The sequence below is a fragment of the Erpetoichthys calabaricus genome, chromosome 18 (assembly GCF_900747795.2).
Source record: "Erpetoichthys calabaricus chromosome 18, fErpCal1.3, whole genome shotgun sequence".
Classification (NCBI taxonomy): Eukaryota; Metazoa; Chordata; class Cladistia; order Polypteriformes; family Polypteridae; genus Erpetoichthys; species Erpetoichthys calabaricus.
The window spans coordinates 9,802,704-9,816,261 of record NC_041411.2 but is presented as its reverse complement, the minus strand read 5'-3'; the positions used below and the strand labels follow the sequence as shown (position 1 = coordinate 9,816,261).

Here is a 13,558-nt window from a genome sequence, read left to right as displayed (position 1 = left end):
AAATGTTGCCGTTTATAGCACCCTGTCAGGTCTCTTAAGGAAATATTTCTACATTTTTCTTTTTTTATTTACAGTATATTCTTGCCTAACTCTTGGAGATCCAAAACTCGATATCCTCAGCCCTGTGCAATTAGTATATTATTACTTTTATATAACTTTTTAACAAATAAAGTAACAGTACTACAGAGCATTTACTCTGAGGGAAAATTGCATATAAAAGTAATATAAACAGTTATAACCTTTGTTTATTCACAGAATTAACATAATAGTATATTCCTTAAATATCAGAACACTAAAGGTATAATTTCATATTTTGTACGGATTGTATCTTCACGGTGTTAGCATTATCATAAAATATGGAGAACATGAATGAACACATCGCTTCTTACAAAAAAGATGAAACTGTCAGCTGCCATTGTTTTGCTGCTATTTGTATATTGATATTTTCTTTTAAATTATTAAACATTTTTATAATTTTTGCTTTTTTTTATATATATATTTTCAAGCAGTCATGTGCTGTTTCAATTATAATGAATATATGGGATTTAATTAATTTTAGCCAAATGGTTTATACTTATTTTAGAGTGCTACTTGACAGGTTGCTTAATGATTTTATTTTCTGGCCAAGCGGAAATTAATCATCTGTTGAAATTACACATGTAGCAGTTGTATTACTGTTTAGGCTGAGTATGGTAAATTATTATGTTATGCAGGTTTTTAAAGTATTTTTCTTCACCTTTGTATAGCAATAAGAAGGGATTTTGCAATACAGATCAAGATTTTAAAAGGTAATTTGTTTAAAAGCAATAGAATAAACTTTTATCTATAGTTAGCACTTCTGTTTTGTTTCTGGGTTCTTGTTCTGCAGGAAATTAGGGCTTTTTGTGATGTCTTGTGTTTAAACATTATGGATGATGCTAGTAACAAAGTTACAATTTTTGTTGCTAGTTATACATAGCAAATGCACTTTTTTGAAGTTGTATATGTGCTTCAGTAGGACATGTAAAGTGCATAATAAATAGCAAGATGAAAAGAACAGGACATTAAAGCTTTTTTTATTTGGACTTGGTAGGATTCCCTATTAACAATCTCTGCTCTCCCTTTTTATACTGCCCTCTCATCTCCATTTTGGCTTTGTTTTTTTAGGTTGGCATGGAACACAGCACTGAGCAGTTTGGTTGTGTCTTTAGTAGATGTCCTTGGAGTTAACTGGCATTTTAGCTTTTTTAAACCTTTTTCACCACTTACTGTTAACCAGTAGCTAAGTAACAGAACATGTCAAAATCTACTAAGTAAATTTAAGATGTGCAGATCTGTTAATACGTCTGACCAAATCTACCACATGATATAAATAACATGGCACTCAATGAGGACTGAATAAAGTCAGGCAGGGCAGAAATGAGCTCTGAATTGATTGTACAACAAGTGTCACAAGTTTGTAAAATTAGGTGTATCTGATTACTGTGATAAATCTGTTTAAAAATTCTAAATGAGATTTAATTCCAAACCTGATAACGCAATTACAGGTTTAATTGTATTAAAAATGCAAAACGTCCTTTTGGGGCTATAAAATCTATCATTGGATACCAGTTACAGTAACTCCCGTGTTTGTTTGTTTGTTTATTTACTTGTTTGTTACTGTTTACTGCCATTTCAGGCTCTTGGCACACCTTTTCTTACATGGACACCACAACCTGCAAGAAATGACTAGTGTACAGTCATGGCCAAAAGTTTTGAGAGTGACCCAAGTATTGCTTTTCACAAAGTTTACAGCTTCAGTGTTTTTATATCTTTTTGTCAGATGTTTCTATGGTATACTGAAGTATAATTACAAGCAGTTCATATGTTTCAAATGCTTTTATTGACAATTACATTAAGTTTATGAAAAGAGTCCATATTTGCAGTGTTGGCCCTCCTTTCTTTGTCAAGACCTCTGCAATTTGCCCTGGCATGCTGTCAATCAATTTCTGGGCCAAATCCTGACTGATGGCAGGCCACTCTTCCATTATCGATGCTTGGAGTTTGTCAGAATTTGTCGGGGGGTTGTTTGTCCACCTGCCTCTTGAGGATTGACCACAAGTTCTCAATGGGATTAAGGTCTGGGGAGTTTCCTGGCCGTGGACCCAAAATTTCAATGTTTTATTCCCCGAGCCACTTATCACTTTTGCCTTATGGCATGGTGCGCCATCATGCTGGAAAAGGCATTGTTTGTCACCAAACTGTTCTTGTATGGCTGGGAGAAGTTGCTCCTGGACGATGTTTTGGACTTGCACCCTTTGTCTCCTAGCACACCAGAGCCAGTTGTGTCGCTGCCAAAATGCATCAATTTGTATGGCTGCAACACCACATGTCACCGCAACTCTAGACTAACAGTTCTACACCAGCAGTTTTAGATTAGAAGTTTACAGGCAGGCATAGTACACGCTAACCTCAGTAACTTCGAATTCTGTACAGTTCATGCTAACCTCACTAACCTTAAATTCCACACAGTACATACAAACCACACTAATCCCTAACTTTTACTTCTGTCCTAAAATTGCTGGTCTTTAACTGTTGGCCTGGAGCAGTGGTGACATACGTTGATTTTGCTCTGCAAGTAAATAATAATTGGGGGCTGTCAGCAGAGCTGCCGTGGTAGCTCCAGGGAAAGAGGTGTAAGTGACATTACCTGACTTCTGTCATCATAGGCAGTATCAGGTCACTGGCAAACAAAGTGGTTGACCATTTTTTTCAGCACCGACCAGGTACCACAGGAAATGCTATAGCCTCACATGCTTCACGGAAACCTGGTTGACAGCTGCAACTCTGGGCTCCCTGGTTACAGTGGATTGCTATAATATCGTGCATTCAGGTGAAAATAGAAGGAAAACAGTAAGAAGAAGAGAGGTAGACTTTCCGTTTTTGTTAATAAAAATGATGTAACCCTAGACACATTACAATTAAAGCACAGGTTTGCAAACTGAATGTTGGGCTATTTGCAGTGTCCTTATGAACTTATTACATGCCGAGGATGTTTTCACACACATTTGTTTTGGATGTTTATGCCCCTCCCCATGGTGGACACAGCCTTTGCAACTTGCACAGAATAAAAAGGTTGTCTGCGCCTGTTGGTTGAGTTCTCAATGGATTGCAAGATCCTAATAGGATAAGCTGGAGAAATGTCTGTTTTAGAAGGGGGATCGGAGGGTGTGTTCCAACTACAGAGGGCTCACACTCCTTAGCCTCCCTGGAAAAGTCTATTCAGGGGTCCTGGAGAGGAGGGTCCGTCGGATAGTTGAGCCTCGGATTCAGGAGGAACAGTGTGGTTTTCGTCCTGGTCACGGAACAGTGGGCCAGCTCTATACCCTTAGCAGGGTCCTGGAGGGGGCATGGGAGTTTGCCCAACCAGTCTACATGTGTTTTGTGGACTTGGAAAAGGCGTTTGACCGTGTCCCTCGGGGACTCCTGTGGGGGGTACTCCGAGAGTATGGGGTACCGGCCCCCCTGATAAGGGCTGTTCGGTCCCTGTACGATCGGTGCCAGAGCTTGGTCCGCATTGCCGGCAGTAAGTCGAACCCGTTTCCAGTGAGAGCTGGACTCCGCCAGGGCTGCCCTTTGTCACCGATTCTGTTCATAACTTTTATGGACAGAATTTCTAGGCGCAGCCAGGGCGTTGAGGGGGTCCGGTTTGGTGGGCTCAGGATTGGGTCACTGCTTTTTGCAGATGATGTTGTCCTGTTTGCTTCATCAGGCCGTGATCTTCAGCTCTCACTGGATCGGTTCGCAGCCGAGTGTGAAGCGGCTGGGATGAGAATCAGCACCTCCAAATCCGAGACCATGGTCCTCAGCTGGAAAAGGGTGGAGTGCCCTCTCAGGGTTGGTAGCGAGATCCTTCCCCAAGTGGAGGAGTTCAAGTATCTCGGGGTCTTGTTCACGAGTGAGGGAAGAATGGAGCGTGAGATCGACAGGCGGATCGGTGCGGCATCCGCAGTGATGCGGGCTCTGCATCGGTCTGTCGTGGTGAAAAAGGAGCTGAGCCGCAAGGCAAAGCTCTCAATTTACCAGTCGATCTATGTTCCTACCCTCACCTATGGTCATGAGCTATGGGTAGTGACCGAAAGAACGAGATCGAATATGAATGAGCTGCCTTCTGTTGTCAGCCAACAAGTGTTACAGGTTGATGTCTATTTTTTTGTTTATTGTCTCCCTGATTAGTTAGTATTTGCTAAACCCCCAAATTCATGTTATAAAAGATGGAACTATTACACTATGCTGACATTCTACAAATAGGTGACATGGGATGAATTATTCTCTGGGCCTAAGGCACTCTAAAGTCTGTGATGGAATTTGACAACAGTTTTTTTTTTTTGTCTGACCTGACACCTCTCGAGTTTATTCTGGAATTAGAGTTTCTCTTTCTTGGGTCATAAAAATGATCCCCCCCCCCCTAGGCATATGGTACTTATATAAGTATGTATAAGTATATAATAATATATATAAGTATATATTGAGTATATATATTTATTGAGTATATATATATATATGTATATATATAATATATATGTTTAACTAAATATATTTAAATATATATCATCTATTTAGGACTAAAATGTTTAGAATCTTATAATTTCAGATGGCTCTGAACTAGATTAAGGAAGTTTGAAGATGGATGGATGGATGGATGGATGACCTTACATATCCAATTATGATTTCAGTATCTGGTTTAACCGGGAGGAGGCCCCCGGGGAAGACCCAGGACACGCTGGAGGGACTATGTCTCTCGGCTGGCCTGGGAACGCCTTGGGATTCTCCCGGAAGAGCTAGAAGAAGTGGCCGGGGAGAGGAAAGTCTGGGCATCTCTGCTCAAGCTGCTGCCCCCGCGACCCGACCTCGGATAAGCGGGAGACAATGGATGGATGGATGTCTGTTTTAAAAGGGAAGCACCAGGGACTTGATTTTAAAGGACGGTTTTCTGCCTGTATTTTTCACCTTGCTTTTAATTGATTTATTTATTTGGATTTTAATCTCCAAAATTCACTTGTTTTATTGAATTATTTATGAACTTCTAACCACTGCACTCTTTTGAACACTCTTGTTTTTGATGGTTTTAATAAAAGCACTTCTGCATTTTATTGCACCTACCCCTTGCTTTGTGTGAGTTTTCTCATCTGTCTGGCTCATCTGGTAACGTTATCGATAGTCTCGTTGAAGAGGCTCCCAAAACTGAATCCTTGATAAAATATCCAAACAACAAAACGATTAATATATATGAATATTACATTAAGAAGTTTTGTTAACCTTTTTTAAAAAAAAAAAAAAAAAACAAACTGAATTAATTCATAAAGCTATGAAACTGGTGGTCACTGGTTGAAAGTGAAGTTGGTCACACAATTGGAGTTCTTAATGAAATGTATCATTAAAATATGCATTTTTACATTTTGTTTAAATGTGGTCATTGTTGTGGATTGATTCTAAACAGTAAAATATTTACATGCACCTAAAATGATCACAATTTGCCACCTCTTCTGGTTTAGGCAGAATTTGATGAATTTGTAAGCAAATGGAAGTCTGCTTAATCTGCAGTTTAACACAGCCAAATACACCAGTTTCAGTGTTATTAGGTAATTCTTCTTGATACTGTTTGTTTTTATAATAAGATTACAGAGTGTGTGTGTTTTTTTTTGTTTTGTTTTTTTCCCTACTAACACATTCGATATGTTCAGGAATAGTTTAAACAGCACAGCTGTTAATTTGTAAAGCTAAAAATTCAACAAGGCAAGAAATCACTGTGAATCATTATGTGCAATTGATAAAATCACACATAAGAGAAACATAATTAATATGATACAAAAACATTATTCTCTCACCATACTTTAATAACAACTTTAACTTTTTTTACTGTTATTGCACAGTATAAATTCGGAAACTCAGTAATTTAGTATAAAACACTTAAAAAGACACTTCTGTTTACATTAATTAACAAGATATCACTCTATATGATAAATTTGTATTTAATAATTTACTACAGTCAATTAGTTAATGTCATGAAATGTATAATAACAGTTGAAGATAAAGGGAAATTTCAGCTGCCTTTGGTTGGCTATTTAAAGCACTTGCAACCGCTTCAGGATAACTAATCACATACAGTAACATGGCACTGCAGTAATGCTCTCTGAGTGGCTTTATATGTCTGTGTTGCCTGCAACTAACTTGCAAATTATGTCATAGAATTTCCTTTAAGTTCTAGTGCCATATAATTTGACATTGATTGCATTAATTCTTGGCAAAAATACAAAAGCAAAGTGTGATTATATAGTTTTTCTAATGCTGCCTTATGGTGTACAATGTGTTTGCTTCAAGTAATAGTGAATAATAATTGGGCAGCTATTAAGCTTAATCTGTTTTAACATAGTACATTTCTCAGCAACAATTAATATATCATTTTTTATCATAACTCAGGAATTTCACCAGACCTGTGTTACAGGATGTGTCTCAGTACTTTTTTGTACACAAAACATATTTGTAGTGTTCTAAGTTCCGTGGAGCTGCTTACTCCTGGACATGGTACAATTACCCAGGAGTCAAACATTCCTGCCATAGATCAATTCTTGCTTTTCCTGACCCTGACTTTTGTTGACTTTTGCTTTTTGTTGACTTTTGAATTAAGTATTATTATTAGTAGTATATGTGTAAGATTTTTTTTTCACTCAAGCATTATTTTTTTTGTTTTTCATCAGTTCTGTTATTTATTTATTTTTCTTTGCCATAGCCATTTTAATTTCGGGTTTGTTTTCTGTAGTGGTTGAAGTGGAAAAAAACTACCATTACTATGTTTTAATTTTGTAGTCCATAGATATAAATATATATGTAAGCTATTTAAGACCGGGAGTAGATGACTTTGGGAGTCACTGACAGTACAGTAGGAAAGGTTCAAAACAGGTGAGAAGTATGGATTGTGCAGACAAGAACAGGTTAAATGAAATTTTATCTTGAAACTTATGTATAATGTCTACTACTTAGGTGGTCGTGTGGGACACTTTAACTTCGGTAGCATTTACACTGACTCTGTCTCTCCCTGCAGAGTAAACAACTTCCTTTTTTATTTCACTCTCCCTCCCTGGCACCCTGACTCCAGCTTCATTGTGCTTGCTAAACATATCTTTTACTTGAGCTTCGCCAGACCTTCATCATTCACAGCTGACGCCACATTTTATTTCTTTATCCTGTGCAGGACACCTCCGTCCATCCTATTTTCAGTGGCTGTGTTCATATACTCTTCCATCACTTCTGGAGCTGCCTTCATTTACATAAACTGGCAAGCCCATTTTCTCTGCATGATTACAGCACAAAGCCGGGAAAAAAGATGCTGTGACTTAGAATATCCTACTTGCTATAGCATTATTATTGACAAATATCTGTTAAAAAATGGGTCAGCTAGTTTTCTTTTTTCCATAAGAGTGACAAAATTTAGTCAAATCCATCAAAGCATTTTTTTTTAGATTTTGATGTATTTAGTTTTTCTATGGCGGGGGTTACCCCTAAGTTTTGTAATATTGAAATATTTTTTCTTAGTCGATAACTACTGCTCTAAATCTTTTTTGGTCAACAACACATAGTACTTCCACTGCTGCTACCAATCAGTTAGCCAGACACACTCATGTATCTTCTGTACACTCACTCTTACTCGCTAGGGACAAGTTACCTTCATCAGCTTGAAGCAGCAAGCCACTCTTTACTGGAACTGAACTGTAATCTTCAATTTGCAAGTACTACTTATTTTCCAAACTGCTTTACACTTAGCTGTGATCTGTTAGAAAATGTCCTGAACACCACAGCCAGACACGAACAGCTGATTTGCAGGTCCCTGTCCAGAATTCTTTCCAAGCCTCGGCATTTTGTCCATGAAAATCATAAATAGAAATGGATGCAAAGTACCTTCATGGCAGGGTCCTATAAACCCACCTTATTACAACTTGCAAGAATAAAGGCGCGACACTTGATCTAGTAAAGGAAACCGATATTTTTCTATAGAGACTCTGAGATGCTGTCATAGTGCCAGCTGGAAGAGCTGGTCTGCTGTCTCACAACTATTTTTGAGTCTGTATTTCTTCTGATGAATTCATGTTTCTATGTCATGAATTTGACATAGTCTCCTTTTTAACCACCACAGAATAGACTTGAATCTTGTCTTAGTTTCTCTATTTCAAAAATTATCATGTCAGTGTTCAAAAGCAGTTATTCAGGATTTACACATTATCCCATTATCTAACTATGCCTCGAAAAGTCAAAAAAACAACAGTGACCTTAGCCATAGAAACTGGCAGATATCACCAATAAATGTTACTCCAGATTTGGCTTCTGGCATCACCTCTAACCTCACCTTGCAAAATAAGGGATGCTTGCTTAGCCACTTCCTCTTATACAATTTTGCCAAGAAACACAAGAATAACCGCACATCTCTAGGGATTAATGAGACATGGAAGACCCTCCAGAATTCCAAATTTATGGCATGAATGGGAATTAGTATTAATTAGTATTAATATATACAATAAAATATCCTTTATGTTCATGCTCTTCCAGGCATTTTAAATCCAGTTCCATGACACCAAAGTACCATAGATATTTCCTTAAGTGTATCTGATACCAATGCAAAGTAATAATAATAATTTCATTCATTTAGTCAGTTTTTCTGTATACTGCCATTATTAAATATGTTTCTATTTTACTTGTGTTGATATGCATTTTGTTTTTAAACAGATGGACAATGAACTAGTTTCCACTACAGCTAAAGTGAGGTATACAGGAAAGGTTCGTCTTTGCATTGCTCGGTACAGGTATGTCAAGAGTCTGCCTCTGAATTTGAGTCTTAAGGTAGAGGTAAATCAAAATCATTTTCTAATTAGAAATACACTATCATATGTGCCATTGTTAGGATGAATGCATATTTGGGGTGCTGTTGTATGGAATTTGTGTTCTTCTTTTTGTTCTCTTGTAAGAGCTTAGGTTCTTCCCGTAGTATTGCTTCTCTAACAAGAGGAAGAAAGCTCTTTTAGCATGAACATATAAAGTTTTATGATTGAGCTGTTGTAGGTTATTGGTTCACATTTTGCATTTTATTTACTTTAGTATGTATCATCTCAGTTTTTCCAGTTGCTAGCTCATTTTTGAATATTTCCTCAACATTTGTTGTTAGTGTAGTTATCAATTATACCCAAAACCAACCACCCTAACAATAATCCCTGAATGATGCCATTAACAAGCTCACACAAGGAGATTTCTCCTGTTACCTTTTTGTAGTTTTAATAGCTGATTAACACCAAGTTATATGTTGTTATATGCTATTATATGATAGCAAGGCTATCACTGATTTATGTTATTTTTATATAATACATGCAATATTTATTTAATTTTAACGCCAATGCTTTCTGCTTCATCAGTTACAATCCTTACGATGGGCCAAATGAGAACCCCGAGGCTGAGCTTCCACTTGTGGCAGGAAAATACCTTTATGTTTATGGAAATATGGATGAAGATGGTTTCTATGAAGGTATGTTAACCATTATTTCTGTATTTTTTGTTTGTAGTAACTCATTGGCTTAAAGGCACATACAAAATATGTATTATTTCCAAGAAATAGTATCTTTCTTAAAAAAATTAGCTTGATGCTTTATTTCAAGGAAATTTATTTACCCAGAGTTTTAAATTCCTGTATAAAAGTTCTTAAATCAGCTAGCTGTAGGTGCAGTCTCAGCAAATAAAGGGCTATATAATGTGTATACAAGTATGAGATATATATACACACACTAAATGTGTCTTTGTGGAGTCATTTTTTGTAAATATCTATAGACATCTTAATGTTTTGGCCTGAAACAAAACACATGACAATTTATCCCAAAACAATTTTAAAATTAGTATGTAGAATGACACAAGATTAATTTAACATAATATGCTCACCCTAACCTGCTTAATCCAGTTTTAGACATGCAGTGTTGTAAATTTGGAATGGTAAGAGTGTTGAAGAGAAAAAAAATTCTGCATGTTATCAGGCTCAGTTTCCAGTCTATACAGAATATAGGCAATCTAGATGTTTTTATATAAATATATAGTTAGAAAAGACCAACTTTCAAATTTCCAACTAATCATTTTACAAAAAATATGTTGCAGAAATGTTTAATTTATTAAAAAAATTATTTTATTAAAATAATAAAAGGAACATTTGCTTTGACAAATGTAGGTTTGTTTACCAATGCATGATAAAGCAAAGATAACAAATATTAATTATCAATGATATTATGAGTTAGCTGAAGTAAACTGATTAAATGAAATAGGAAAACATATAGAAGGAATCAAACTGGGTGAGATTCAATCAGAGCAAAAGTTGAAACTATGACAGATACGGCAGTTTAACCTTCATATCTTAAATTCTTAAACCATTGCAAACATGAATTAATGTCAAGACACAAGCAATCAGAAAGGTCTTGCCTAAGTAGGAATTATGTGACATACTGGAATTTATTGATGTCCTGTTCAAGCTCTTCTGAAGGAACACAAGGAAATGGGCAAGTGTAAGTACCAGAAATGCAGTGGTCTACAAAGGAAACTGTACCAGGCAATACATGCTTCATACTAACATCCCGTCGAAATCAGTAGCACTGCCATTATCTCTGATGTCATATAAACCTTTTTAATCTAGAGAAGTCTTATCAGAGACGGTCTTCATGGAAGAGTTGTGGCCCAAAAGCAATTTTTCCAAAATGGAACAAAGCAAAGAGACTCACCTGTGCAAAAAAATGCAAGGACTGGAGTGCTGAACAGTGGCAGTAAGTGTTATGGGCTGACAAGTAAATATTTGACAATTGGCTGAAACTGAAGATAGTTCGTCCATAGAAGAACCGGAAAGCACTACATGAATGAGTGTTGGTAGCCAACAGTGAAGAATAGTTAATGTCCCCTTAAATAATGTCTTTATTTTATAAAACTGAATTGATGATCTGGACAGAATTAATGGAATTCTCAGTTTGGAGAAGTATAGGTAGATTGTTTCCTCATGCAGTATAATCATGGAAGCATCTTATTTGTCCAACTTCAATCTAAAGCAGGACAATAACCTAAACACGCTACCAAGGTCATAAGAACTATCTTCAGCAAAAGTAGAACAAAGTATTTAGCAACAGAGAGAATATGGTCTCCAAACAGCTCTGAACTCAGTCTCTTAGGTTGTCTGGAATGACCAGGAGAAACAAAAGCAAGTGACATAGCCAAAGTCTACACAAGAACTTGGGCAAGTACTCCAAGATGCTTGAAATAAGGTACCAGCCGATTTTCTTATGAAGCTGCTTGATAGTGGACCAGAGATAACAAATACAAATTTAAAATGCAAAGGTTAGTAATACCAAATATTGACTTAGTTTTTATTTATACCTTTTACTGCTCTTTATAGTTGAATTTTTAGAAACCTTTAGATGATTAGAGTTTTCATTACCTTTTAAAGCATGCCCTCTTTTCAGATTTATTTTATATATCCTTAGAAATTTTTGCACACAGAAACTAATTACTTAGGTACAAGGCTTAATGTTATTGTTGTGGAGAACATAAATAGTTGTGCTGTAACACATTGTTTCCATTTTTGAAAAAAGCCACACTTTTGAGGCATTGATTATAGTTCTATCTTCAGCATCATTGTGTCCTGTAGTCTGGTGCTAAAAGCTCAGAATCCTTGATATGAACTGCTCCATCTGTGGATGGGTTTTTGACTTCATGACAAACAGACCCCAGTCAGTGAGAACTGGCAAAAATAACGTCTCCACGCTGTTAATCAACATCTGGGCTCCTGCCTCAGCCCACTGCTATACGGTGTTTTCACCCATGAAGTTCTTTCTCCAGGCCATACGTTCATAAGAAACCTAATCCTACCTGCCTTGCAATGTGTACTGAACCTATGTGCTGGTTTATATGTAATTGTTACTTTTTTAACACTTATTTATTTAATTATTCACCTATCTTCTGCCACTCTTATTACTGTGTTTGTTTATTCAATACTGCAAATGTAGCACAGAATTTCACTATGCTTAATGTTTGTCACAATAAAGATGTCTAAACTTTTATCTAATTTATGATTTATGATTGTGAAATGTTCCACAATGTGCTTGGTGTGCTTTTCACCTGAGCCACACTTTCAAGAAAAATGTGATCAATATGATAATTGGACAGGAAAGCATCATTTTGTGTCTTAGTAAGTTTTCCTGTGGAACCAGTTATTTTTGGAGAAATATCAATTTACTTTACTGAAGAGTTTAAATTAGTGTTAGAATTATATGTGCATGTTCAGGTCTAGTTTTTTTGTGTTTTGCATTATAAAGGAAATTTGCTTATCTTGTAAAATGGCATGACGATTTACTAGGACATCTTTTTTTTTTTTTTTTTGCTTTTTTCACGGTAGGTGAATTGTTGGATGGGCAGAGAGGCCTTGTCCCTTCCAACTTTGTGGATTTTGTCCAGGATGAAGAGGTGCCTTTGGACCAAGCTGTAGATAACACCAAGGAGCACAGTTACTTGAACCACACAAGCCTTGAGTCAGAGGGCACAAGCAGTGTAGTAGTAGACTCAAAATACAATGGCAACTTTGTTGGTGATGCAGTCACTTGCAACAATGGAATGGGAACCTTAGATGTTAACATTGATGAGATTGGTGAAGATATTGTGCCTTACCCAAGAAAAATTAACTTGATTAAACAATTAGCTAAGAGTGTAATTGTTAGCTGGGAACCTCCTGTTATACCTCCAGCATGGGGAACCATCAGTGGTTACAATGTTTTAGTGGACAAAGAAGTGCGAATGAGTGTTCCTTTTGGTGGAAGAACAAAATATTTAATAGAAAAGCTCAATTTAGTTTCTTGCACATATCGGATATCCATACAAAGCATTACAGAGAGAGGCTATTCAGATGAATTTCGATGCACAATGTTAGTGGGGAAGGACGTAGTGGTTGCACCTCTTTTCCTCAGGGTGGACAGCACCAAGCAAATTTCTGCTGAGCTTTCATGGATGCCTAGTAACAGTAATTATAGCCACACAATTTTCCTCAATGATGCAGAGTATGACTTGGTAAAGGCTGGCTGCTACAAATACCAGTTTTATAAACTAAAGCCCAATTCAGTTTACAAGGTTAAAGTTGTGGCACAGCCTCATCAGATGCCATGGCAGCTTCCCTTGGAACAACGAGAAAAACGTGAAGCTACAGTGGAATTCTGTACTCAGCCTGCAGGTCAGATAATATATGTGTATTTTTCTTTTTTTATTAGGTATGTACAGAAAGACAAAATGGTATATGTTAAGTAAACAAACCAGGCTTGCATGGTGTGCCTACATGAAAACACAATCAAGACACAGAATTAATGGAGTCAATCTAGAAATTGCATTTGAGAACTCAGAAATATTTATAGATTATGAATGGGTTACACATTGTAAAACTCAAAGCAAAAAAAAAAGACTGAATTTGATTAAATCCTTGTAATAACCAAAGCATTATGAACAAATGATTTGTGTGCTATAGATAATGTAGAGGTGCGGTTGACTTCAC

The 13,558-nt window shown here is 36.6% G+C and overlaps 1 protein-coding gene across 8 annotated transcripts in view; it reads left to right on the top strand.

The window, feature by feature from the left end:
- The window catches only part of rimbp2b (RIMS binding protein 2b), a 118,361-nt gene that overhangs the window by 30,182 nt on the left and 74,621 nt on the right, over positions 1-13,558 (top strand). For all 8 annotated transcript variants that reach the window (XM_051921082.1, XM_051921081.1, XM_051921078.1 and 5 more), the window contains 3 exons: positions 8,737-8,813; positions 9,417-9,526; positions 12,419-13,243. In XM_051921082.1, the coding sequence (XP_051777042.1) occupies positions 8,737-8,813; positions 9,417-9,526; positions 12,419-13,243 (1,012 nt within the window). The remainder of the gene's footprint in view (positions 1-8,736; positions 8,814-9,416; positions 9,527-12,418; positions 13,244-13,558) is intronic.